The sequence below is a fragment of the Hoplias malabaricus genome, chromosome 7, assembly GCF_029633855.1.
Source record: "Hoplias malabaricus isolate fHopMal1 chromosome 7, fHopMal1.hap1, whole genome shotgun sequence".
NCBI classification, from domain to species: domain Eukaryota; kingdom Metazoa; phylum Chordata; class Actinopteri; order Characiformes; family Erythrinidae; genus Hoplias; species Hoplias malabaricus.
In genome coordinates this window covers 14,642,403-14,669,283 of record NC_089806.1, presented here as the reverse complement: position 1 = coordinate 14,669,283, position 26,881 = coordinate 14,642,403, and the positions used below count along the sequence as shown (strand labels likewise).

The following is a 26,881-nucleotide window of genomic DNA, read 5'->3' as shown; positions in this document are numbered from 1 at the left end:
AGACTGTGGAACAGGGGAAAATTTGGAATGATTTTATTGGAATTTGTGATCCACATCAATTTTTTTAACATCAGTTCTTGTGGCTGAATGCAATCAAACATCACAGAAATATTTTACTGTTTTAATCTAGTGAAATGCCTTTACCATACTAACACTTTTTACAGTAATTTCCCTGAATGAGGACATGTAATTGTAGACTTTACATGCTGCATTATTTAGTGAGATAGTGTTTTTTATGCTTTGTTAAGTGAAAGCTGTTTTTTTTAGATTATCTCATTTTATTTGTCCTAAGGATATTTACTGGGTGGGCATGTAATCCGCTTGTTCCATGGACATGATGAGAGTATGACCATACCAGGATCTGACCAGACAGAGGAACAGCAAAGGTGCGATACACTCTGTCAGCTTTTTGAATTTAAAATCTTGTAGTAACTATTAAAGTGTATTGCTATTCCTGTTGTTATAACTGTATTGCATGACAAGCTGTAATATCAATCGTTCAATATCTATCACAGCTTGTAAAAACCATTACAAGCTTCATTAACATGTAATGTCTTATGTTCTGTAGAAGTCATTAGTAGGGATGGGAAGATATGAGAATTTCAGGAAAAATGTATTTGGTAAAATCACAGATTTGTTGTTTTACTACACTACTATAAATATGTTTACTGCAGGTTTTGTCTTGACACTTCTTACACATTCCAAACCTGTTTTAAAAAGGGTTAGTCTTCTGAGAAATTTCTCTTCAGCAGGGTGGTGAATTATGAGGCTGGGAAAGGAGGGTCCAGGGCCAGATCTCTCTGGAGGTTGGAGCCACTTCGCATCAGGTGAATGAACATGCCAACGAGCAGAAACACACTTGCACAAAGCTGCCTGGGCTGGGGCTGGGATGGTTAAATTTTAGATGACATTGCTCTTTTTGAGCCATCAGATTCAATAATGGATGAAAAGTCCCAAAGAGTAGTTCAAAGTTAGTTCAGCTTTACAGTTTATTCTCGCGGTGGGAGCAAAGTCCTACACAAAAAAGTCCTACACAATCAGAAATATTATTAACACCTAGAAATGTGTAAAGTGTTTATCAGATAAAACAATCAAATATATTTTTTTTAACTAAACTCTCTTAGTTCTTAATTTAGGTTCTTAGATCTTTTAAACAATGAGTTCAAAATTGATTTGTCTACTCTTATGAAAAATTAATATTCAATTAATATATCCAATTAACATGTAGTACAGTACAAAGTACATATGAGCAGTCGATTAGAATGGAAATTACAAAGGTTATGTGCCCTCTTGTGTCACACAGCTGGAGTGGAAGTCATATTCGTTGGGGTCAGCCCTTCCGTTTGCGTCATCTTTCCACTGGCCACTACCTGGGTCAGACAGAGGACCATGGCCTTGTGCTACTGGACAGAGAAAAGTCAAACACTACTGCCACCGCTTTCTGCTTCAGGCCAAGCAAGGTTTGATTTATTCATAGAAGAGGCTGAATGTGGATTATTGTTGTGTTTTAAAATAGAATGTCAAACGCTATTATATTTTGTAATGAGATGTATAGCCCACATCCTGTAATTAAAAGCACAAATGTGTGATTTACAGCTCTGTATCCAAAACTTAATTAACTGTAATGTGACACTGTGTGTAATCATTCCAGGTCAGTAATTGGTACAGAGGCTTCTCAATTCTTAATCGTCAGTCTTTGAGTTCATTATTATTATAGTGATCCATAAGTCATTCTTTGGCTCTAGCAAGTTGTGCAGGAAGGTCACAGGCCTGCTTTATTCCCTCTTTGATTTGCTCAGTCAGAGCAGCATCTGCTTCCTGCTGTTCCAAATTGCTGTCCTTTCGATCTCAATAAAGCTTGAAAAATGTCACTGATGCTGACCGCATCAATTCGAGAAATGGGCAAGCATTGGCAAATCAGCTACGATGTGTAGTTTGTGTGTGGGACTCATTTGCCTTGTTTTCTCCCTGGCAGGAAAAAGTGGAGTCTGGCCCTAAGCGGGATATTGATGGTATGGGGGTGGCAGAGATAAAGTACGGCGATTCTGTTTGTTTCATCATGCACGTTGCCACGGGGCTCTGGTTGACCTACCAGGCACCTGATGCAAAATCCTCCCGCCTGGGAATGCTCAAGAGAAGAGTGAGTAATTTGCAATACAGTAGTTTATTATTAAATTATGTACTAGAATGTATTGAAAAAAAAATAAAGAAATGTAGTTTCTTGATATTCGAATGGTAAACAAATTTGCTATTTAATTTTGCATTGCATGAGATCTAATAAAAAACTAATCCCTGTAGCTGTCTACTCTCCCCTGTATCTCAGATTTTCTTTCGCCGAGCACTAAGTGTGTATAAAAGAGCAATTATTATGTATGCCTGTTTTAGTTTATCCCCTCAATATCCCAAAGTAATGATGAACTAATTGTGTGAAAGTGCCCCAAGGCTACTTGCTGTTTTGAGTTGTTTTAGATGCAAAGAGTATAGCTTCAGGCACTTTCAAACTTTAAAAAAAACATTATTATTAAATAATATAGCCTCTATTCTAGTTGTGTCAAACCTCAATTAAAAATAGTCATTCTTTGCACTGGAAATGCTGCACCAAAGTACTTGTTTGTTGTATGCCGAGTGAAGCCAGAAAAGTAGGCTATGAAGCTGTTTTTTTTTCTTCAGCCATTTGGAAACTGGATTCCCTGACAGCTGCAACACTGTTGCAGCTTTCCCAGCCCTTTCCAAGCTCCTCCACTGGTCTGAATTACTGTATAAAGAGATTCAAATTTTGTAAAATTTAAGTAATTTGTTACTTAAATTTTGAGTGATTGATTACTATGGTGTTTTATATGTTAGAGCACTCAGTCAAAAAACTTTGGATTACTGAATTGTAGACACAGGGAGGACAAGAATATCTGCTGTATATAGTAAAAAGGAAGGGGTTTCATGAGTTGTAAAGAAAAAGGCACAGCATGAACCCTACTTTGTAATCTCAGGAGGCCCAAAACTGTGGTTGATCTAAATCCCCCATTCACATTGACAAAGTTACATGGTTGGGGTTTGGATGACCACATCTGTCAAGTGTAAGTTATGAGCTGAGCCCAGATTAGAGGGCTAGTGAGAGAGACCTGTGTCAGCTCGAGCGTAACAGCGGTAGACTCTGGTTAGAGTGCAGGACATACGAGGCCACGCTTCAAACGTGATAATGAGGGAAGCATGGTGACAGTCTGTTTTGTGAGAGTGGTCAGGATTAGGTGTGCAGATGAAGAGCTCATCTCCCCAGCACCGTGGCATGCAGCTTGATTCTGGGACATGGTCCAGAAACAACACGGCCACCTCTGCACCCACCACGAAGGCACTGTCTAATGCCCTAGTGGCACACTGATCCAACATGCACCAAGAGCATCCTAACAATTCAATAACCTCACAGTAACCCAGATATACTTAATCAGCGATAAACAGCCCCTGCTCTGCACAGTTTAGTGGTTTTTCTGCTATAATTGCTTTAATATACCCACTAAAGCAGATTAATAGGTTACAATTACGATGGGCAGACAATAAGGCAACCAATATTATATCCTGTTCTATAATTCATCTTAAGTAACTACTACAAATTATTGCGTCCTGTAGTGACAACAACAATGAATTGAATGTGGGCCTAAAGCTGTTAATCTGAACAAGCTACTTTTCTGTGGTGCAAAATTGTTAGTCATAATTTATTTGCATCTCTGTTGCACAAAGGCCTTCCTCTGTCCAGAGGGTCATATGGACGATGGGTTAATACTGCAGCTTTGCCAGCATGAGGAGTCGAGAGCAGCCCGCATCATCCGCAACACCACAAGACTCTTCACACAGTTCATCAGGTACAGCCGTGTTTGTATCTCTGTCCCTGTAGTACAGATACTTAAGTATTCACAAGACATTTAGAGTGTCATTCAGTGTCACTATCTCTGAGCAACCTGATTGCTGTCTCTGTGTTATTTAATGCTCTGTTTTTGTAACTTTGCCTCTTGCTGTGGTTTAGAGGGCTGGATGCGCTAAATGGGGAAAAGGCCTCAGAGGTGTGTTTGCCTGTGGGAGAAGTGCTGCAGACCCTCAACGATCTCATTACTTACTTCCAGCAGCCTGACTCTGAGCTGGAGCATGAGGAAAAACAAAGGCAGCTCCGCTCACTCATCAAACGGCAGGATCTCTTTAAAGAGGAGGTGAGATCTGTGCAAAGGAGAGAACAACTGCATATATTTATCCTTTAAACTGTAATGAAACTCTGTGACCGATTCAGATGAATAATAAGTACAGTTTTTACATACACACACACACACACACTCTCACACATATATATAATCAGCTTTTTTATTTTGATGGTTTGTTAGTTTATTTTCTTTGCTGAATTTGACAAAATTAAAATATTTTGTCAATGACTATAAAACGATACAGTTTTAAACTGTTGTGACATTTTGGAGTACTGTTTTATAAAAAGCATATAAATGTGTGCAGTATGTAGTAAATTGCCTGTTTTATGAATAATAGTTATATTAAAAAATGCTGGCTTACATATAAATATATATATTGAGGTTACTCTATAGTGGTCTGTGTGAAAATAACTGTGTGATGGATGATGTTTAATTTGCCCATCTGGCTATTTTAGGGAATGCTCACATTGGTCTCTGTTTGCATCGACCGGCTCAACGTGTACAGCAGCGCAGCTGAGTTTGAGGAATTTGCAGGAGAGGAGGCTGGAGAAGCCTGGAAAGACATCCTCAACCTCCTCTATGAGCTACTAGGTAATATGGTAACATTAAGCACACACAGGTCAGTTAGTATTGTGAACTTCACCAGCAAGCACACTTGGAAATGTCTAATAATTAAATTAATTTGTCAGAATTTAGGTCAGACAGGTCAGAATATTAATATTTTGATATTGTCACTGTCCAGTGAAAATATATATATGTCTCAATTTGTCAATTTTTAGTCTAATACACATTAGTCCTTCAAATTAAATCTTTTTACATTGACTTCCATTGAAAAAAGCATTCATTAAAAGCAAAGTAATGAGAAGTGAGATTAAAATATTCCAGGATATTCCATTACAGTTCGAGAGAAGCAACTAGTATATTAGTCATTTGTAATGAATTATTTTTGAACAACAATCACATTTCTGTTTTAATGTGGCATAAATATGATAAAATTGTTAATCCCAAGTATATTTTAGCAAAAACCTCTAAATAACTTTGTTTGTTTAGTTTATGTTAGCATTAATTAAATTTATTAAGGCTTTTTCATTATATTTTTCTTTATATTGATTTCTTTTTAATTCTATATGTGAAAGATTCAAAACTCTGCTGGAGCTGTTGTTTTCATCACATTTACATGCTTTGTGAGATTGTGATAGTGAACACTTACCTAAGTTCACCTTGACTGCGTCCACATTCATCAGGCCCTCCTGCTGAGGCAGGACAAGACTTCATGTCCCTCAGTAAAAATGGAGGTCACCCTTGGGGGAAGCTGGCTCCTGTGTCTAGGTGCAGGACAGTGGGTATGATGCATCAGGCTGGGGACATCCGCCCACGTTCAGAGTATTTGACAGATCCATTTACTACACAGCAACACTGCTGCGTGCTCAGAGCGTTCAGGCTCCCACGCAAGTCAGATGTGTGATTCCAATCTCCCTTCAGAGTTCTATGGCTGCTGTTGCTTTTGATGGATTACTCCTTTGGGAATTAATCTGTTAGCTCACAGACTCTCATTTAACATTTTATATGCAGTCTGCCTTAAGCACACCGGTAAATTGTTTTCAGAGTATCGCCCCTCAGGTAGACCACCCTGTGCATGAAGGTTATGAAGGACGCATCATAATGGTCAGAGGTTTATTATTAATGAAGAGAAGGCAGTACTTTTTATTGCTTATTCTTCTTGTCCTCCAGCTGCACTGATCCGTGGAAACAGGCCCAATTGTGCACAGTTCTCAAGAAAACTGGACTGGCTGGTCAGCAAATTGGAAAGGTTGGAGTCCTCTTCAGGTATACACTATGTGTTTTTACACACACACATACACACACACATACACACACACACTAAAATGCAAAAGTTTAAAGGTCAGATTTTTATGATGGTTTAAATGCTTATGCCTAAAGTAAGCTACATTCTGTTGCTGTAATACACTGACATATGGTTCATTGGCTTCTGCATCCCAAAAAAATTGTTTTCTGTTACACCGGAGGGCATTAATACAAAGCTTTGAACTGCTGTTTTTTTTTTTCAAATTTCTGCTCCTGCTTTATTCTTGTCATGCTTGCTGTTCTGAGACAAATATACCTTGTATGGACTGAAAACTATTGACAGATAGTTGTCTCTTCAGGCATTCTCGAGGCCCTGCATTGTATCCTAACGGAGAGTCCAGAGGCTCTGAACATCATCCAGAAAGACCACATCAAATCCATCATCTCTCTCCTCTACAAGCACGGACGTAACAACAAGGTCAGAGAAAGCAGTCACCTCACAGGCAGGAAGGAATGAGTCTAATGCTTATCCCTGTTATATTCCTGCAAGGAGAATAAAAGAGTGGAAATGCTGAGGTGCAAGTGAAATGGCTTCTTTTGGTTCCATGTAAATGTGTAATGTAAATAATTTAGAATTCCCTCTCTCCTGAAAAAGGCTGCAACTCTCTGCATACTGGAGCTGTCAGGTTGGGTGATCAAAACCCCAATATACATTTTCTAAATGAAGGCCAAAAAAAGTGATTATTGGAGATGCCCTTCGTGCTACAGAGTCATTTTATTGGAGTTATGGATTTGATGTATATAACCTGAAGACTGGTATTTTGTTCATTTTAATATTGACAGCCCTGTTACTGAAACCTCTTCTCCTCCTGAAAACCCTGCAGATTCTGGATATTCTCTGCTCTCTCTGTGTCTGCAATGGAGTTGCAGTAAGGACCAATCAGAACTTCATTGCTGAACACCTGCTGCCCAGGAGGGATGTGCTGCTTCAAACACGACTGGTCAATGATGTGCAAAGGTAAACATATTGACTCTTTGACATTTATTTGACAAAAGAGAATTATTTCCAATCTTTATACAGTACTGTGCAAAAATCAGAAATCAGCTTTCATTTGTTTAATTTCCAGTAAACATTGCAAAATTTTGTTTGTTTTTCCCCCCAATTATTATTTGTCTTCAATGCCACATTTTCCTTGAATTTCCCACAGCTGCACAGTACAACCAGCCTTGAGGGTGGAGGCAAACACATAGTTCCTCTGAGATTTTCCACTTACCTAATGTATTATAGTTTTGAGTCAGATGGTCTCTGATATTACTGTGCATGATGCTTTGAGGTTTTACATGTTTTACTTTGTTTTCCGGTAGGAATAATAACTCCATTAGAACTGTGAGGTAAACCCAGTATCTTGTCTTTTTCAGCATGAGACCCAACATCTTCCTTGGCATGAGTGAGGGCTCAGCTCAGTATAAGAAGTGGTACTTTGAGTTAATAATTGACCAAGTGGACCACTTTGTAACCAGCGAACCCACTCATCTTCGCGTGGGCTGGGCCAGCACTAAAGGCTATGCTCCATACCCTGGGGGTGGAGAGGGCTGGGGGGGGAACGGCGTAGGAGATGATCTCTACTCCTACAGCTTTGATGGTCTTCATCTTTGGTCAGGTACACAGTGAGCATGACATTGTTACAAATGTGAGGTAGTTCATACATATCACAATAAAAAATGTACACATATCTTTAATAATCTTTTTAATTTCGAGAAAATATTTTCCATTTCTCTTCATTAGAAACTTCTACTGAAAAATGAATGAATAGTTGTTTTTCACATGTGGTCAGAGGTCAGACACTTGCGCATACATTTTTAGAATAAATAACAAAAACAGTTACTTTAAAAGATGTCTTTTATTATTTGGTGTTTTAAAGCTAATCTACATTGTACAGCTGATGACTTTACCAGGTATTAAAAAGCACTTACTTACCAGTCATTCTTTTTGTGACAGGCCGAATCCCACGTGCTGTGGCCTCCATTAACCAGCATTTGCTGAACTCGGATGATGTGGTAAGCTGTTGCCTGGACCTTGGTGCCCCAAGCATGTCCTTCCGCATCAACGGCCAGCCAGTGCAGGGAATGTTTGAGGACTTCAACACGGACGGCTTCTTTTTCCCCGTCGTCAGCTTCTCCGCAGGGGTCAAGTTAGTCCAACAGCCGCCATCACCACATGCTCACCTGCCTTGCATAAATACATTCCTACATAAATAACCAGCAGTATGGAGACCGTTTATCTGCTGCTGTAAGAAATTATGGAATTTGCCCGAGACCTGAGGAGAACAGATAGGGTTTTATCTTCTGCTCTTGAAAATGAAAAACTGAGAAGTTGTTATAAGTCATAATTAATGAGGACAAAATCCTGCAGTAATGATCAAAGGTGTATTTTCAGCTTTTCTGTGTTGGACTTGCCATGACACTTCAGTGGAGAATTTTTGCTGCACTTCTTCTTTCACCTTGTAACCCAAAACAGTGTTTTCATAATGAATGTTCACAGGCATTTACTCAGAGAACCTCACAGCTAATTCCAGACTACTTTAGAATTGATGAGCGATTTCCAGGAACTTTGCATGTTTGAATGCATTGTTGCATGCTAGATGATATGAATAATACATATCTACAAATACATTTTAACTATGTCATATTTTTCTTAGGGTTCGTTTCCTATTGGGAGGTCGCCATGGTGACTTTAAGTTTATGCCCCCAGCCGGCTATGCCCCTTGTTATGAGGCCCTACTCCCAAAGGAAAAGATGCGTGTGGAGCCTGTGAAAGAGTATAAGAGAGATTTAGAGGGAGTGAGGGACTTGTTGGGAACGACTGAATTTTTGTCTCAGGCCTCCTTCATCCCCATGCCAGTAAATACCAGCCAGGTCAGACCCCCACCATCTGTTTTATTTCAAATTGAACATTCTATTTAGTTACATATTTTATATATTTGTTTATGTATATTTGTTATTTTATACTGCTTTTTTTGTATAAATATTTTAGCAGTTTAATGATGTGCTATTGTTATTAATAAATTCACATCATTACTTTTGTTAGAAGTTTTCAAGGGAATTATAGCTGAGCAAATGCATGTATCATAAAATAGTCAACAACTGATATAGTAAATGCTTAAACTACACAGTAAGACATAGCCGACCGGATATTAGTTCATTCATGTCATTATAGTAGTTAATTAGTGAGTTTTCATGTTTATTAATGTGGGAGTAAAATAAATATTGTCTTAGATAGTCAGAATTATCAATGCAGGTGAAATAGCAGTTTTGATGCGAATCCTTTAATCAGTTTCTTTGCCAGTACTGATATGACTCTAGTAGTCTTTAATTCCCACTGTTACGTTTTTACCATATCATATGCCCTTTTATGATGCTATGAAGAAACCTGAAAAATGCAAAGAATTTCATATTTATATTTGACAGATTGTTCTGCCTCCACATCTTGAAAATATACGTGATAAACTAGCTGAAAACATCCATGAACTCTGGGGTATGAACAAAATCGAGCTTGGCTGGACCTATGGCAAGGTAAGAAAACTGCTAATGCATTGTTATACAGATTCAGAAATTCCTTTCTAAACCAGTGCAGTGGAGGTAATTACACCATCTCCTTAAAAAGCACCTCCATTGATTTTTATCAGTATCATTACCTGAACTACCAGTTTCACTTCTGCCTCAAGAAACTGACCATCTAGGGAATGCCATGAGGGGATAATTGAAAATGTCACCCTGAATTTAGAGGTACTGGATCCCAGATAGCTTCACAACAGATGAGCATGTAGATTTCATTTTCAGATAATAGAGCCAGGAAAGATGAGTGCAGACTAATTTAATGTGTGTCCACTGCTCATTGCAGCAGGATAGCATTAAAAATGCTGGTCACATACACAACCACAAGCATGCTTGCACATATAAGAGACCAGATCTAGGCATCGCAGGAGAACACAGAGGCTGAACTGATGACCACTGTGACTTTTAATGAGCAGCTCACTCTCTAAGACCCTAACAGACATTCTTTAAGGATGAGAGTTCATTTACCCCAGGGGCCAGACCTTATCATTTATTAGAAGCAATATTTTGGAGGCCCAGATGTTCACCCTTCAATTTAACTTTAATTAGACCTCATTAGCTCAAAGTGACATTGTCCTGAACAGGAGATGGGGATCTTACTAAGAGAAATGGCAGAAACTTGGCATGCTCCATGGCTTCCATGACCTGCCTTCATTTTTCACTCTCAGATACATTTGCATTGCCTCCTGTGCCATAAAATCTAAATGGGCAGAGCATTTCTAATTGCAGATGCATTTCATTTTCATAGAGTAAGACTGTTTTTAAATCACTGTTAAGGTCACTTTTTGCCATAAATATTGTTTATTACACCAAATTGTCCTCTTGTAATGCGTTCAGCCGTTAATCACAAAACTACAAACAATTTTGTCAAAGATTATCATGTCTCTATCAGAATTTGACAGTGTTAGACATGTGCTTGTGACATTTAATAGGGTTACTGAGAAAATCATAAGGAAATTCTAATATCACCCTACACACAAAGATAGTTAAACTTTTAGGGTGGATTGATATCATATTATTGTTTCTGTTGACATGTGCTGGTCGCATGTTACTTCAGGATGTTATCATGACTTGACAAAAAGCTGTCCATATAGATCAAAGTTACTTTTACCAGACGAAACAGCTAAACGTTTTGGAGAAAACATTTAGTAAATTCATCTCTCAGCTTTTACACATTTGCATATACCTTTATGTTCATCCGCTTTTAGACTCTAACGTCTGAGTTACATTCAGAATTTCACTATTTATTAGTACACTAGGCAAAGCAAGGCAAGGCAAGATTATTTATAGAGCGCCTTTCATACACAAGGCCAATTCAAAGTGATTTACAGAGTCAAAGAAACAGTAAAAGCAGTTCTGAAATTAAGAGCAAGAATAGAAAACTAAATTATTAAAAAAAAAAATATAAACGACATTTAAAAGAATTAAAATATTGCAATTAAAAAATATGATTATAAGATTCAAAGTATTAAAATTGTACAATTAAAATAGTGCAATAAAATAAAACACATGATTTAAAATATGTGTGTTCACAGCCCCTATTGCACTTGTGTGTGTGTGTGTGTGTGTGTGTGTGTGTGTGTTCACTGCCTCAGATACATTGACAAATAATTGCACATTATCATTAAGCTTCAGCTTTAAGGTCCAGTGTAGAAAACAGGGCCTAAGACCATCTCATATTACTGTGTTAATATGTTTGCTTACTTTGAAAAAATTGAAGACAAAAATATTCTTGTTTCAAATACATGTATACAGACACTTGGTTTAAAGTGGTAAGAATTGTTGCATGAATGGCAAAAAGGCCTGAAAAAAAAAGATGAGATATTTTAATAAGATTTTTACTTTAAAGGTACGAGATGATAACAAGAGACAGCATCCTTGCCTGGTTGACTTCTCTAAGCTGCCCGAAACTGAAAAGAATTATAACCTGCAGATGTCAACTGAAACTTTAAAGTAAGTGCAACATCCCATTATTATACGAACTAAATGCCACATATTGGTATAGGATTAAAATGCTAATCATAGATACAGTGGATCACAGGTAGATTGAATGTCTGAGGCTATAAGCAGATAATTTACATCTTATTCATTTAGCTTAGTGTCTCTTGAATCTGCATTGCAGATAGATTTATGTCATGTCATATAGTGCCAATGAAAATGTGATTGTGTGTTGGAGATTCTACCCTCATAGTCCAGCTTGTGAACCACAATAAATGGCATTATGAGAAGATTTTTGACAGGAAATTCTTTGACAGAAATTTCTTGACAATTTTTTCCAGGACCTTGTTAGCTTTGGGATGCCATGTTGTACATGTCAATGCAAATGCTGAGGAAGATCTGAAGAAAATGAAACTTCCCAAAGAGTAAGTACCCATATATCCTGCTTTTGTGATCTATTTCTGTTTCTGTAACTCAGTAATTACTGTAATATTTCAATAATATATTAGTGTGGAGTACTGTTGGGATTCCTGAGACAGAAAGGTCACAAAACCGCTTATTCACTACTGATAAAGTATGTGGGGGGATAATTTGGTACAAACTTATTACAAAATAGCTAGTATTGGTTAAAGTAACAGTTGTTTAAAGTATCATTTACCACTATTTTTGAATAAGCCAATCAGAATTTTTCTCTGTGCCATTTGGCCTCCATGATTGTTCATATTACGGAAAGTATAAAAACTCAAGATTTGTTTATTTACACAATGTTTATGTCTTTATACAATTACAATTTTTACGCAAAATTTTTTAGGTAGTGTACATAAGAAGTGGCTGTAATATTTTCATCTGTGTCTTATAGCTATGTGATGTCAAATGGTTATAAACCCTCGCCACTAGAGCTTTCTGAAGTGAAACTGACACCTGGCCAGGAGGTTCTGGTTGATAAACTGGCTGAAAACGCTCACAACGTTTGGGCCAAAGATCGCATCAAGCAAGGATGGACCTATGGCATTCAGCAGGTAGATTTATATCACTCAGTTCATTTTATTGAGAAGCAATCAGCATTCCTAAGGCTGTTGAAAACTCCACTGGGCTCTGTCACACATCTGAACTGTTGTTTTGGTCTTTATTATTTTAAGGATTTGAAGAGCAGACGCAATCCACGACTGGTGCCATATGCTTTGTTAGATGAACGCACAAAGAAATCCAACAGAGACAGCCTTCGAGAGGCTATCCGAACACTTATTGGATATGGATACCACATTGATCCCCCTGACCAAGAGAGTGAGAGACTATTTTTTTATATTATCAAATGTATGATTATATAAACATTTAGATCAAAACAAAGGACCTGATAATTATTGCTGTTGAATTAGTAGGATCTTTCCTAGCTTCACAGTGCCATTGCCTTTCCCCTAGCTGCCCATGTGGTGGAGAAGATGAGTGTTGAAAAGATTCGTTTCTTCCGTGTGGAGAAAACCTATGCAGTGAAGTCAGGGAAGTGGTATTTTGAGTTTGAAGCTGTTACTGGAGGAGAAATGTGTGTGGGCTGGGCCCGCCCTGGCTGTAGACCGGACATTGAGCTGGGCATGGATAACCAGGCCTTTGTTTTTGATGGTTACAGGGTAAGTGCCACACATACACTGTAGCAACTTCGTCTTCTTTCTAATACAGATATGTCAAAGAGTGACTGCACTGAAAACAGTGAAACTTTGAATGTACATTTTTACATCAGGGTTGAATGAAATTAAATCATGTACACCCAGATATAAAATTTCAAAATGAGTACATGATACTCAGATGACATCTCTGGATGTACATTTCAGAATGTGTTGTAATGTGAAGGTTTACATTTCAGGGTCGCCGGGTGCACATGGGCAGTCACTTTTTTGGAAGAACATGGAACAGTGGGGACGTGGTTGGGTGTATGATTAACATGGAGGACAAATCCATTATCTTCACACTTAATGGAGAGATTCTCATCACCAACAAGGGCTCTGAGCTGTGCTTTGCTGACTTCGAGACAGAAGATGGTGAGGATGTTTATTTATGAAAATATGAGTGATGTCTTCTGTTTTGTTGTGTTCTGAGGTCTTAATAAAATATATCTTGGTCAAAGCATCACTAGGATCAAATAACACAGCAATATTTCCATCCTAAACAGGGTTTCTGCACCTGTGGCTTCAAATATGAATGAGCCAAAGCTCAGTTTAGCATGAGAGACACAGGAATCAGGAGCGAGCAGCAGAAGCTCTGGTTTTAGCCATTTTCACTTTCTTCTCTTTCTCCTCCATTCTTGTTTTCACCATATTCAATCAGCACTCAATTTGTTTGCATGATTGCATGAGTGGTATGTTATTTTTAGCTCCATGTAACCTCATTTTTACACACTGACATAAACGCAGGTCCAGGGTTGCGAATGGAGAGACTCAGTTGAGGAGGTGGAACAATCAGAACATCACATTTTAGCCCATATTTATTGACTTAGGGAGCAGAAAAAACCCAGACTGGGTTGATTTGTTTCACTGTTTGTGCGTTGGCAGGCTCCAGATCACCAAATTAACATGAAGTTTTTAATATATGATTGGGAAATCTGTGGTTTGTGTCCTGTTGTGGGTGGGGCTGCACAATGTAGTGCTATTTTCACAAACATATTTTCCATGACATGTAGTTATATATACTGTACTCTTTATCGGTCCATCTGAAAAATGTGAAATATGTCACTCATGGTTTGTTGAAATCACTCATGATGGGGTATAACTGTTCTCAAAACTGACAAAGTACAAGAGCCAGAGTACAAGAGATTTTGTGTTCTCTCTGTCAGTGAGTTAAGAGAGAGTTAATGACTTGTATTTTCTGTAGGGTTCATACCAGTCTGCAGCCTGGGTCTCTCCCAGATTGGTCGAATGAATCTGGGCAAGGACGCCAACACTTTTAAGTACTACACCATGTGTGGCCTGCAGGAGGGTTTTGAGCCTTTTGCTGTAAATATGAACCGAGAAGTCACCATGTGGTTCAGCAAACGCCTTCCCACCTTTGTCAATGTGCCAGAGGAACATGAGCACATTGAGGTACAGTCATAACAAAAAAAAGTTTCTTTTTGAAGGTTTAATTTTCAGATGTTTTCATGTTTTGCAAATATTTCTTGCATCCATCTGTTTTCATTTGTGTTTAGGTCACTAGAATTGACAAGACTGTTGACACGCCTCCATGTCTGAAGGTGACACATAAGACATTTGGGACACAGGCTAGTAATGATGACATGATCTACTGTCGACTGAGCATGCCAGTCGAGTTTTATCCAGGTCCCAGGAAAGTCACAAACCTCAACGAGGTCATCACTGATGACCAAAAAGCAAAGAAAGATGACAGCGGGAAGACAGATTGCAAAAGCATTACAAAGGTACACATTAACTCATCCTTGACCTTCTGCTACTGTTAGACGTTGATGTTCAAAGACGCATAAAGACTTTATAGGCAATCAATAGTTAGATGCTTTACATATTATTCCTTCTGTATTTGCTACTGATATCAACAGCATATATTTTAATATGCTAAAACTGTATTGTTATATGTCTGAGCTCATTGTTTTGCTTCTGTTTCAGTATTTCTACTCGGTGAGAGTGTTTGCAGGTCAGGATCCTGCTGCATTGTGGGTTGGCTGGGTGACTCCAGACTATCACTACTACAGCAAAAACTTCAGCTCTAGTAAGGTCCGCACTGTGACGGTCACTCTGGGAGATGAGCGGGGCCGTGTTCATGAAAGGTCAATCATTCACTTATACACATAAGAGGATACAGAATGTAAATCACATTTACATGATTGCATAACTGACTTGTGGTGTAATCATATAATTAAATGTAAATGGTTATGCAATTTTAAATCAACATGAATAGAAAATGAAAACTTTAAACTTCTGAGAGATAAATACACTGTGTTTAAGCCTTTAGTCTTAAAAGGCCAGTGTCTACAATATGAAGTCGTTGAGGAAATGTGTCTGATTGAATTTTACCTCCTGCCCTATGACAACATTTGTGTTATTCTTTGCTATATTTTGTTCAGTGTGAGGAGGAGTAATTGCTACATGGTGTGTGCTGGAGACATTTCAGGCAGCTCTTCTGGACGCAGTAATATTGATCTGGAAATCGGCTGCCACATTGACCTGGCTTCTGGCCTGGTCTCATTCACTGCCAATGGCAAAGAGCTGCCCACTGCATATCAGGTAGCTTGACTTTTGATGTAAAAGACTAACCCTGTTGCATCAGTAAGAGCATATCCGGTACAAGCCACAGACTGAGATACTGACTTAGAATGCTCTGTATTCATGTGATGAAAATGATCATAATCATATTAATTTACTTATTTTCCCCACTTTTTTTAATGCTCTGCTATTTAATGTCATGAGTGATTAAGACAAATAAGGTTAGTCACAACAACACAAAGTTTGGCAGTTATTGATGACCAATTAATTTAATAATTTGACAGCCCTAATTTGGTTTGATGTCCTTAATAGGGCAGTGATGTAGCTTTAGATATATAGCTTGTTCACTAAATGTCAGCGAACAGAAAAATTACGTCGTATAATATTAGCTTAGATTAGTGAGTGAAACCTTCCAGAAAATCTCCATTACCTCTAATGGGAAGCCCGATTTATCATTAATAAAGTTCTTTGCTGACTCTGATCTTAGTTTGCCTCGGGCTCTGATTCCAGGATCTGAACCGGTGCCAGATCCACGCTGGCACTGTGGAGCGCTTTCATTCAGTACCCTGTCTGAGAGCAGACTGGATGTACATTAATCCTGACTAGTGTTCAGAACATGGCCTTCAAAGAGAACAACTCCAGTGGTGGCTGAATGTTAAAAAAAAAAAATCATTCGTGGTTTTCTTTGTTCTTTACCCTTGTGGTACGACCAGGTGGAGCCCAACACAAAACTGTTCCCTGCTGTGTTTGTTCAGCCCACCAGCCCAAACCTTTTCCAGTTTGAATTTCCTAAAATCCAGGTAGGTCCTTCATTTTAGTTAAGTGTTATGAATCTGGTTGGTCTAGTTAATCTGGTATGAATGTCTTGGACACTGCTAATGCCTATATTTCCGTCATATTAACATTAATACTCCAATATGTCAATTTTCTTACCTCTAGGAAGCCATGCCTTTGTCTTCAGCAATTTTCAAGAGCTTACACAATAACCCAGAGCCTCAATGTCCTCCTCGGCTGGATGTGCAGACTATTGTAGCTGTTCTGTGGAGCAGGATGCCCAACACCTTCCTCTCGGTGGAGACAGCTCGTGTCAGTGAGAGGCATGGCTGGGTGGTGCAGTGCCTGGAACCTCTGCAAATGATGGCAGTCCACATTCCTGAAGAAAACAGGTATGTGTTCATTTATTTTTAATAGAAAAACACTTTCCTTTACTATCATATATTACATATCATAAATATTGTTTGGAGTCATTGTAAACATTATGTAAAACAAATTATTATTTTTTTTATTCCACGGTAACTTTTACAGTGTGGATTAAGATGTTATAAACTAAATGTTAAATAAACAGAAGATCGTAAAAAAACTATATATTTTCTTAAATATTTAAAAAGATGTTTGAAACACAAAAGAAATTTGAGTAATTTAAATAAATTACATGAAATCACCTCTCTTTAAATATGGACACAGCAGTCCCCAATTTAAGAAAGTAGAATACATACAGTATATATTGATGAAGTGATGAAGGTAAATATAAGTGTAACTGAACACACATATACCCAGCAAATGTTTGAACAAAACCAGTGTGTTTTCAGTCATTACAATGTGTAACCAACCAAATAAAGTTATACAAAAAAACTTAGATTCTGAGAATTCATTACAGGGTCCAGACTCCATTCCTCATTTTTATAGGTACCTACTCTGTGTATAAATATAAATTACATAGTAGTTTATTCATTATTCAGAGTTATTCATTGTAATTGTTGGACATAAATATACTTCCCTAATGGCTTCCAGGTGCATTGATATCATGGAGCTCTCGGAGAAAGAGGATCTGAGAGAGTTCCACTACCACACTTTGAAGCTGTACCGCGCTCTGTGCGCTCTGGGTAACACTCGTGTCGCACATGCCCTCTGCAGTCATCTCGACCAATCACAGCTTCTTTACACTATTGATAACCAGTACTTGTCTGGGCAGCTGCGTGAGGGCTTTTACAATATCCTCATTAGCATCCACTTGGAGACGGCTAAAGAAGCTCGCCTCATGATGAACAACGAGTTCATCATCCCTGTCACAGACGAGACACGCAGCATCTGCCTCTTCCCTGATGACTCAAAACATCACTCTTTACCTGGAGTGGGTCTCAGCACCTCACTCACCCCTCGCCTCAACTTCACACCTCCATGTTTCATCACTACCAAACGAGAACACCTATACAGTCCCCAAATCCCTCTGGGGATCCTGAAGGAGAAAGCCATCAGCATGCTGACAGAGGCGGTGCATGGTGGTGGCACCCACATCCGAGATCCTGTAGGTGGCAGTGTGGAGTACCAGTTTGTGCCCATTCTCAAGCTAATTGGCACTTTGCTGATCATGGGAGCACTGAGCAGTGAGGAAGTGAGGCTCATCCTGCTTCTCATTGAGCCCAACGTCTTTGCCGAAAACAAAGAGGAGGAGCCACAGCCTGCTCTGCCGGAGGAGGCGGCTGAGAAGGAGGAGGCCAGCAGCAGTGAAGAAAAAACAGTGGAGGCAGGAGAGGAAGAAAGTAAAGAATCCAAGCAGGCACCTAAAGGCCTTTTAGAGAAGAGCCTGCCTGAGTCAGTCAAACGTCAGGTAAATGCTCATTCTAATAAAACGTATCTGACACAGCAGGACCTCTAGCTGTTGCCCAGGACTGCCTGAAGTGTTTTTCAGTAATGTAAAGTTGTCTTTTAAATAAGTTTGGCCTGCCACCACATCACTCACTGACAGAATAGTATTATGCAAAATTGAAAAACATCTGGACCTTTTAAGTTGTTTTAGTAAGTAAAAAATTGATATAGCCCCACGTACGACATTTGCTGCAAAGTGTAGCACAGTTTCTATTTGATTGTTATTATTGTTTTACATATTTTCACATAAAATATCAATCAAATTTCATTTGTATCAGGGTACATTATTTTTAATGTGCAAATTCTCAAACATGTTTATATTTCAAAATATGATTAGATTTTTTATGGTCCTCATCTGAAATATATTTAACGGATTTTGATTGTTTTAATTTTGATGCAACAGAAATGTTTTTTTTTTATTGATATCCTGTGCAATTACAAGTGTTAATTGTTAATTATGCGATTTCACCATTATGTTTGTCTCTTGTACAGATGTGCGAACTGCTTCACTACTTCTGTGACTGTGAGCTGAAACAGCGCATCGAGGCCATTGTAGCCTTTTCAGATAAATTTGTGTCCAAGCTACAGTACAATCAGAAATTTCGCTACAATGAACTCATGCAAGCCTTCAACATGTCAGCTGCTGTTACTGCTAAGAAGACAAGGGAATTCCGCTCTCCTCCACAAGAGCAGGTAGGGCATCTTGATCAAATCTGCTTGGCTTTTGTCTTGAAGTGTATTCCTATTATGGCTCTCAATTTAGGTTTTACTTTATTAGCAATAGAGCAATTCAAAAATAACATATAGACCATTTATAATAGCAAACAATAACATTTAGTTTACCTATTTGAAATTTGTTACTGCAAACATCCCTGCTCATTGGTTAAATCCTGCTGGTATAGATTTCCTCTTTTACAATCGGTAGAAAAGCAAATTAAAAGGTAGGCACTCCCCTGGGGAGAATCTGCTAAATACAGGTACATAGTCCTAATGACATGCTTTGAAGAAAATAACAAAATGATCAAGCAGGACAAGCACCCTTTCACTCTGCCTATGCTAAATTGGCTGGTATAAGTGCCTGTTCCCTTAAATGATAATGAGCCAAACACAGCTCTTGAGCATGCTGCAGTAGGCAGAGTAGCTTTAATTTTCATAATTTTTGATTTTTACTTATTTGTCTGCTCTCATTTTCAAAGTCCTCTTATTTCTCTGATATATTTTTTGCTTAGTTCTGTGATGTGTCTATTTTGCATGGTTTAACTGCCTTTGTTCTGTCACATAAAAGCTGGTCCTGGGCCATGATGGGTGATGCTCAGATGAGGGGGCAGCACAAATATAATGAGTCACCTTATTACATCAAAATTGCTCAAAAAATAGTTTTTTGACTTTGCCAGCTCAACAAAAACTGTTGTTTTATTTCACGTTTTATTTGTGGGTTGCTAGGCTCAAGGTCCCCAAATGAATATGCAAATTAACTGATATTTTTCTCAATAATATGTCCTATTTAATCTAATAATTTCTCTAAGATTATCTGATCTCTGCTTAGCACAGGTTAATGGAACTGAAATGGCTCAACTGTTCCCAGAAGCCTTCTTATTGCATGTTTAATTAAGATTTTCCTTCAGCAGATTCATCACCTCTCTCAGTTCCATTATTGTGCCTGACACATTCCTGGCCACAGATTACAGATCAGATGTTGTACTACATCAAAAAAAAACTGCTTCTCTCCCTGAAGCTCTTTTGTTTTAACCATTAGTCATTGTACAAGTTTGTTGGAAATAAACTTTACCTATTCTGTATCCAGGGCAACAGTGAGGTCTCTCGCTGCAAAGATACAGCAGCTTTCTGTTTTTGAAATTTGTATTCACTTTAGAAAAGGTCAGATTGTTTATGCCCCTTATTTCGTTTTTCGTCTCATGTTCAAGCTTATATCCACGCTTGAAAGAAAGAGCATTATTTGTTGTTTAATTTTACCATAATTACTGCTTGACTGGCCACATGATGTTGACCTTTTTAAGAGAGAAAATGCTGAATGTGTGTTTTTACCAGATTAACATGCTGCTGAACTTCAGTGCTGGGGAGGACTGCCCCTGCCCTGAGGAAATCCAGGAGGAGCTTGTAGTTTTCCACGACGATCTGCGACTACACTGTGGTATGTCTCAAATCTCATTATGTTTTTCGCTTTATCTCTAATATATACGCATTCATTCTCCCACCATATAGAATGTTTTTGGGTTTTTTTAGTAGGTGATACACCAAAATTAAATTAGCCAAATCAAAAAATAAACATTCACACAGAAATCCACCAATAAAAACCTAACAATAAATAAGAAAAATGATTACACTAAAGTATAGTCTGCAGCACATGCTATGGTCTTGTGAATGAGTTCTAGTTTTATAAGGATTCTTAAATTACTTTAAATGTTACTTTCACAATATAGTCAAGGAAACAACAGTATAGTAATAATTAATTAGGCTCGTTTAATCTAGATTTTTTTCCATCAGCTTTGTGAGTTGACCAGCTTTCTCCTGTTACTAAAATACTAAACCAGGCAGCTCCTAATTTTAGTTGCTGAAAATGTTTAATGTGTTTCATCTAAACATAACAAGTGTAGTAGTGAAGGCATGCAGAAATAAAACTCTGTATGTGTGTTCCTCCAGGCATTCCCATGGAGGAAGAAGAGGAAGAACAGGATACATCCATCAAGGGTCGTCTGCTTTCTTTGTTATACAAAATTAAAGGTCGTCCACAGAAAACTGAGGAAGAACCATCAGAGCAAGAGCAAGCAGCACCAAGTAAGCTAATAAATTACATTATAAAATCAAAAATGCAATTAATGCCTAATTATAATCAGTTAAGACCTAAATAATTTTCACTTACTGTAACAATAGCAACACTGACGCGGTAATTGTGTGTAAAGTGTGTGGTGCTAGTGTTTGGGCCTGCGATGATAGCCATTTTTTATGCTTGAAATAATGTCCCAAAAATAAAGATAAATGGTATTATTGTCATTTTATGACCATTTTATACCACTGATATAATGATTATATTATAGCATAATAATTAATTTACTCCCCATTAAATTGCAATGCACTTTTAGCAAAAATGAATTTATTAGCAATATAGGTAGTTTCGCAGTCACACAGCTTCAGGGACCTGTGTCCTGCTCTGGGTGACTCTTCTAGTGTCTGCATGTGTTTCCTCCGGGTGCTCCGGTTTCCTCCCACAGTCCAAAAACACACGTTGGTAGGTGGATTGGCGACTCAAAAGTGTCCTTGTGTGTTGCCCTGTGAAGGACTGGTGCCCCCTCCGGGGTGTATTCCTTCCTTGCGCCCAATGACTCCAGGTAGGCTCTGGAACCACCGAGACCCTGAACTGTAGAAGCGGTTACAGATAATGAATGAATGAATAAATAAATACAATCAACATAGTAAACTCAATGGGCGATACTGAGGTCAATAGAAATGATTGAGGAAATATCCATATATTGTATGATAATGTAGTAGCTGTGACAAGCCTACTAGTATGAATTAATGAATACTAGGTTGAGAGTGGTCTTCATGGTCTATATTCAGCTAAGCTGCTTTGTGATCAGATACTAACCATTAAAGAATGATTAGAGGACAGCTACCATATGGGGAAATATGGGGATAAGAAAGTGTGCAGAAAAACAGGACTTCAGTCTGTAATTGTAGAACTACATAGTGCTCCTGTTTTGTCACTGGAGCTGATAATATGGACTATGAGTGTTGGTACATCATAGACATGTTGTTCTGCTGTATTCCTCCTTTCTGATGATGCCATGGCTTGTGGAGTGTAGTAGAATATCTGATTCGACTAACTGAGATACTGTATCACTGGGCTCAAATTTGAATGGCATAATTTTGCACTGAATAATGGATTGTCAGCTCACCCATAAATGGTGTGGTGCAGAGACTGAGGAGGAGCTGCTGAATCATATTAATATTCTGCTAGCTATACCACATGCCTTATGGTAGACTTGACAAAGGAAGAATGCAAATGAGCCATACAACCTCATCAAGCTGAATTTCACTTCTGAAAGGAAATAAGAACTCAGTACACAGACAGAAAATTAAAAGTCATATATCTTTAAAAATATAGGTGACATTATATAACAATCAAAACATTTTTGTGTGCTTCTTTTACTCTGCTACAATGGAAAAAACCTATATAGGTTTCAGTTCATCACATTTTAAATCACATGAGATCCTCTCCTCTCCTCTCAGCTAACCTGAAGGAGCTGATCTCCCAAACAATGGTGAGCTGGGCTCAGGAATGCACTATCCAGGACCCAGAACTAGTGCGCAGCATGTTCAGTCTGCTGAGGAGGCAGTACGATGGCATCGGAGAGCTGCTGCGTGCCATGAGGAAGAGCTACACCATCAGTGAAAAGTCTGTGCAGGATGCCATCAACCTGCTGGCCTCACTGGGTCAGATCAGATCACTGCTTAGTGTTCGTATGGGAGAAGAGGAGGGTCAGCTGATGATCGATGGCCTGGGGTGTGTACACTCAGGACAGACACCTTTGTGTAGTCATTATGAAGTAATTGCAAGCCCAGTGCAGGATTTATGTCAGTTCTGTGTCTCTGTCAAGCAGTTATCTTGTAGATAATGTGATGGACCCTTCTACCAGTCAGATGTTCAAGTTTCAGTTCAATTTGAACAATAAAGCAAAACAGCGCTCAGAGTAGTTTAATGTTTATATGATGAACTCGTAGTTCTACATGTTTTAATGTTTGTCACCTCAGAATCTAAATTGCATCTTGAATTGTGAAGTGCTTTATAAATTTTACTTTCTCTCAGGGATATTATGAACAACAAAGTGTTTTATCAGCACCCAAATCTGATGCGTGTTCTGGGCATGCACGAAACTGTCATGGAGGTGATGGTCAATGTGCTTGGAGGAGACAAGTCTCAGGTAATTTTTCTTTCTTTCTTTCTTTCTTTCTTTCTCTCAAAATAAGCAAAATAATCTACTTTATTAAGATTTGAAAAGCTGGGCTTGAGTTCTCATATTAAAATTGTAGGATGAACGATTTCTGTGACTTGTCTAAAGCTTCTTTCAAAGTTTTCCCCCCGTGTCCATGTCTAAGTTTACTTTAAATGCTCATTCATCTCCACTACTGACGACGGTAGAAGATCCCAATACTTCTACAGCTTACTCTTAATGAACTCCAGTGGGACACTTGTAGGTCGGTGCTGACTACTGTTGACAAAAGCTGCTTCCACTGTAAGCACAAGACCAGTCTGTCAGGAAAGTCTGTCTGTATTAAAGGCATGGACTTTAGCAGATGGGGAGCCTAACCCACAGTTAACAACTTAATACCCTTAATGACTGAAGTGGTTTGATAGTGGGTGAGGGTGGGCTTTCGGGCCAGTCCTTTTTGGGGAGCATCAGATGACAGGTCTGTGATTTAGTGCCTTCAACCAACATGGAGTTGCTTTTTGGGGGGAGGGGATCCTGGGATGCCGCATCACCCTGCCACTTCTCATTTCTTTTGGCAGACTCATTAAAGGCGGTCTCTGCCTGGGGAACATGGATTCCAGACACAGAGTCTGAGACCTGATATGTGCAGTTCTCTTACAGTGTTTATCTGAAATGTTAAACATATTGCTTGCATGTATGATTAAGGCCTGTCCACATGGAGCCATTTATTTTTAAAAATAAATTTTAGATTTTTCTCACTCCGTTTTTGAAAGTATTCCTGTTCAGACGAATACGAAAATGATTGCATTATCAAGCCAATGCAGTAGGGGGCCATATAAGTGCCTCTTAAAGAGAGACATCAAAACAATGCATGAGAGAACCACCAAGGTTTAATCTTAAATCACTCCATCCTCCCTATGTAGTGCACTATGCAAGTCATGACATTACTAAATATAGATCTTAATAGGTTATTATATATTTCTAATACATCATCATTTTTATTTATATTTATTCATACATGGGAATCTGAAATCTAGTGCTAGCTGCATGTACATTGTAGTTTAATGACTTATGTACTTCACTATATAGGGAGTGAGGAGCTATTTGCATTTCAGCCAGAGACAGGGAGGCTGTGTGAAGTTAGCTTTTCCGAAAACTTCAGTGTATCTTCGTCCACACGAGAATGCTGCCTGTCGCTACAAGATTTGCGCTGCTGCCCAATTTGGACTGCACATGCGCAGAACATCATGCTTGTGTACACTCTGCTGATATCACTCTGATATATTATTAATTCCTTCTACCGGTAGCAAAATTTTAGAGACATGCCCCTTTTTTGTTGAATGTCATGTGTGTCCTACATCATTATTTGTTTTGTTTTGTGTAAACAGCAGACTACATCAACACGAACGTTGTCAGTTGTATATAAACACATTGCAGGTGTTCCAGTTGTTTAAATTTGTAAAGGACAGTGAGCAAAGACTAACTTATGTTTATGTGTGTTTAAAGTTACTCACTCTTGAATTTAAAGCTTCCCTTTGCTATAAGCTACATGCAGGAAGGTCTGTGCATGCGCCATCCAAATCGGACTGGTCGTACAAAACGGGTAGCAACAGTGACAAAGGTGTCTTCAAAAATCTCCACTTTGGAGAGTGTTTTCGACAACTTACATTTTCAGTGACTTAAATGCCATTTCTGTGTGGATGGGAGGCCAAAATGCAGACAAAAACTCTGATTTTAAAAAGAACAGATCCGTGAGGATGGGGCCTAAGCCTGCTCCCTTTGGCTAATACCCGTTTCACAGATTCACGGTAATCCAGAAATGTTCCAGAGTTTATCAGGAAGAGTTGTGTGTGTGTGAATGCGACCACTTGCAACATTCGCCTCGGACTATACCTGCACTGTGTCCAAAACTGTGCCCTTTTCATTATATAGTGCACTATTTTGGGGTCCCGCCATATTGTAATAGTGTCCGATAAAACATAGTGGACAATTTTCAGTGCAATCAAACAATCCCACAATGCACTGCAAAGAGTAGTGCACAACCCATGTACATTAACAGATATCAGATTATCCATAATCTGTGTTGTTTGGTAAAAAACACCGTTTCTACCGTTGTTTGGTATAATTCAGTTCCCTATAATAGAGCACTATATAGTGAATAATATAGGGAATAGTGTATAGGGAGCCATTTTGGACACAGGGCCGGACTCTATCCTATTCGCACCCTAGTAGACTCTGGGTAAAGTCAGCGCAGGTGAGAATGGCGCGGGAAATGTTCCTATGTTTCTCCTGCACATGCTGCACAGGCGCTGCTTCATGCCTAAAGCATGTGTTTCATCTCCCACGAGAGCATGGGAAAAGTAGAAAATCTCTCACTGTTTGCTGCATGTGTGAATAACAGTTCTGGAACATATCCAGACAGGATACTCTGGAGTTCATGTGTGAAAGAAGCTTATGAATCACATTTACATTTAATGTTTGGTGTCCAAAATGTTTATTTACTTCTTTATATTTCTGGAAGCTGATGTAGCTAAACATTAATGTTAACTTTATATTAGCCCTGTTCAATTATTACATATATTTTGATTGTGATTATTTAAGCTGATTTAATTATTTAGGCTAACTGCCAATATTATTATTTTTTTATATTTGTTACTTTGTACCTTTATATATGTTTACAGTACAAGTAACAGAACATGACCCCAGTATGTCTGTCAGTGGGACTGTGGTGATTGGACAAGGGATTGGTAATCTGAACCAATATTTAAGCCACTGTAGTCTTTCACAGTATACAAAAATGGCACTTGATTGAGTATGAGTTTAGAGATTTCAGATAGACTTGCTGATGTGTAAAGCTTGCTACCTTTGTAAGCATTGTAAACTAATACTGTAGCAATAAACCTAGGACACCAAACATTTCTTGGTTGATGAACTACATTTATGTGATAAGAGAAAAATATGGTACATTTGATTTTTGTCTTCTGTTAAGGGAGTAATATTTCCTCATAATTCTGCCATGATGTGAAAGCACCAAATGTGCTGTCTGTCTGGGACATTGGAAAAGAAAGAGAGGCTGTTGATGGAGGTAAAATTAATGTCTTTTATCTTCCTGCAGGAGATTGCTTTCCCGAAAATGGTGGCCAGTTGCTGTCGTTTCCTTTGCTACTTTTGTCGCATTAGCCGCGAGAACCAGAAAGCTATGTTTGACCACCTGAGCTACCTGCTGGAGAACAGTAGTGTGGGACTGGGTAATTACACACACATACACACTCTTGTAGTGTCTGGGTTCTTTGGAATGCGGGTCAGGCTGAGTTGAGTCACAAGGTGCTGCCTTGACTATGAGAAATGGCTCAGGCTGCGGAGATGGCCTGACTCTGCAGGAGACTTTTCCTGACTCTCGCTGCATCTCTGGACTTTAATGCACAGCATAAAAAGTGAACTCCTCTATTATAGACCATACCACCTTCTGTAATCAACTAGCAGCACACTACAGGGCTGAATAATCACTCTCACCAGGAGGCACAGATGAAGTTTTAATGCCAGA

At 38.6% G+C, this 26,881-nt stretch overlaps 1 protein-coding gene across 1 annotated transcript in view; it reads left to right on the top strand.

Moving 5' to 3' along the window:
• Positions 1–26,881, top strand: part of ryr3 (ryanodine receptor 3) — an 82,294-nt gene that overhangs the window by 24,978 nt on the left and 30,435 nt on the right. Inside the window, exons 9-41 of the mRNA XM_066676473.1 lie at positions 293–386; positions 753–827; positions 1,304–1,460; positions 1,976–2,140; positions 3,730–3,851; positions 4,013–4,193; positions 4,637–4,772; positions 5,913–6,008; positions 6,347–6,465; positions 6,872–7,005; positions 7,407–7,648; positions 7,987–8,179; positions 8,687–8,903; positions 9,456–9,560; positions 11,452–11,555; positions 11,882–11,965; positions 12,400–12,559; positions 12,680–12,824; positions 12,960–13,165; positions 13,399–13,573; positions 14,403–14,611; positions 14,716–14,943; positions 15,146–15,306; positions 15,604–15,763; positions 16,456–16,542; positions 16,682–16,908; positions 17,534–18,350; positions 18,881–19,081; positions 20,438–20,540; positions 21,050–21,184; positions 22,637–22,910; positions 23,214–23,328; positions 26,453–26,585. Of these exons, the coding sequence (XP_066532570.1) occupies positions 293–386; positions 753–827; positions 1,304–1,460; positions 1,976–2,140; positions 3,730–3,851; positions 4,013–4,193; positions 4,637–4,772; positions 5,913–6,008; positions 6,347–6,465; positions 6,872–7,005; positions 7,407–7,648; positions 7,987–8,179; positions 8,687–8,903; positions 9,456–9,560; positions 11,452–11,555; positions 11,882–11,965; positions 12,400–12,559; positions 12,680–12,824; positions 12,960–13,165; positions 13,399–13,573; positions 14,403–14,611; positions 14,716–14,943; positions 15,146–15,306; positions 15,604–15,763; positions 16,456–16,542; positions 16,682–16,908; positions 17,534–18,350; positions 18,881–19,081; positions 20,438–20,540; positions 21,050–21,184; positions 22,637–22,910; positions 23,214–23,328; positions 26,453–26,585 (5,760 nt within the window). The remainder of the gene's footprint in view (positions 1–292; positions 387–752; positions 828–1,303; positions 1,461–1,975; positions 2,141–3,729; positions 3,852–4,012; positions 4,194–4,636; positions 4,773–5,912; positions 6,009–6,346; positions 6,466–6,871; positions 7,006–7,406; positions 7,649–7,986; positions 8,180–8,686; positions 8,904–9,455; positions 9,561–11,451; positions 11,556–11,881; positions 11,966–12,399; positions 12,560–12,679; positions 12,825–12,959; positions 13,166–13,398; positions 13,574–14,402; positions 14,612–14,715; positions 14,944–15,145; positions 15,307–15,603; positions 15,764–16,455; positions 16,543–16,681; positions 16,909–17,533; positions 18,351–18,880; positions 19,082–20,437; positions 20,541–21,049; positions 21,185–22,636; positions 22,911–23,213; positions 23,329–26,452; positions 26,586–26,881) is intronic.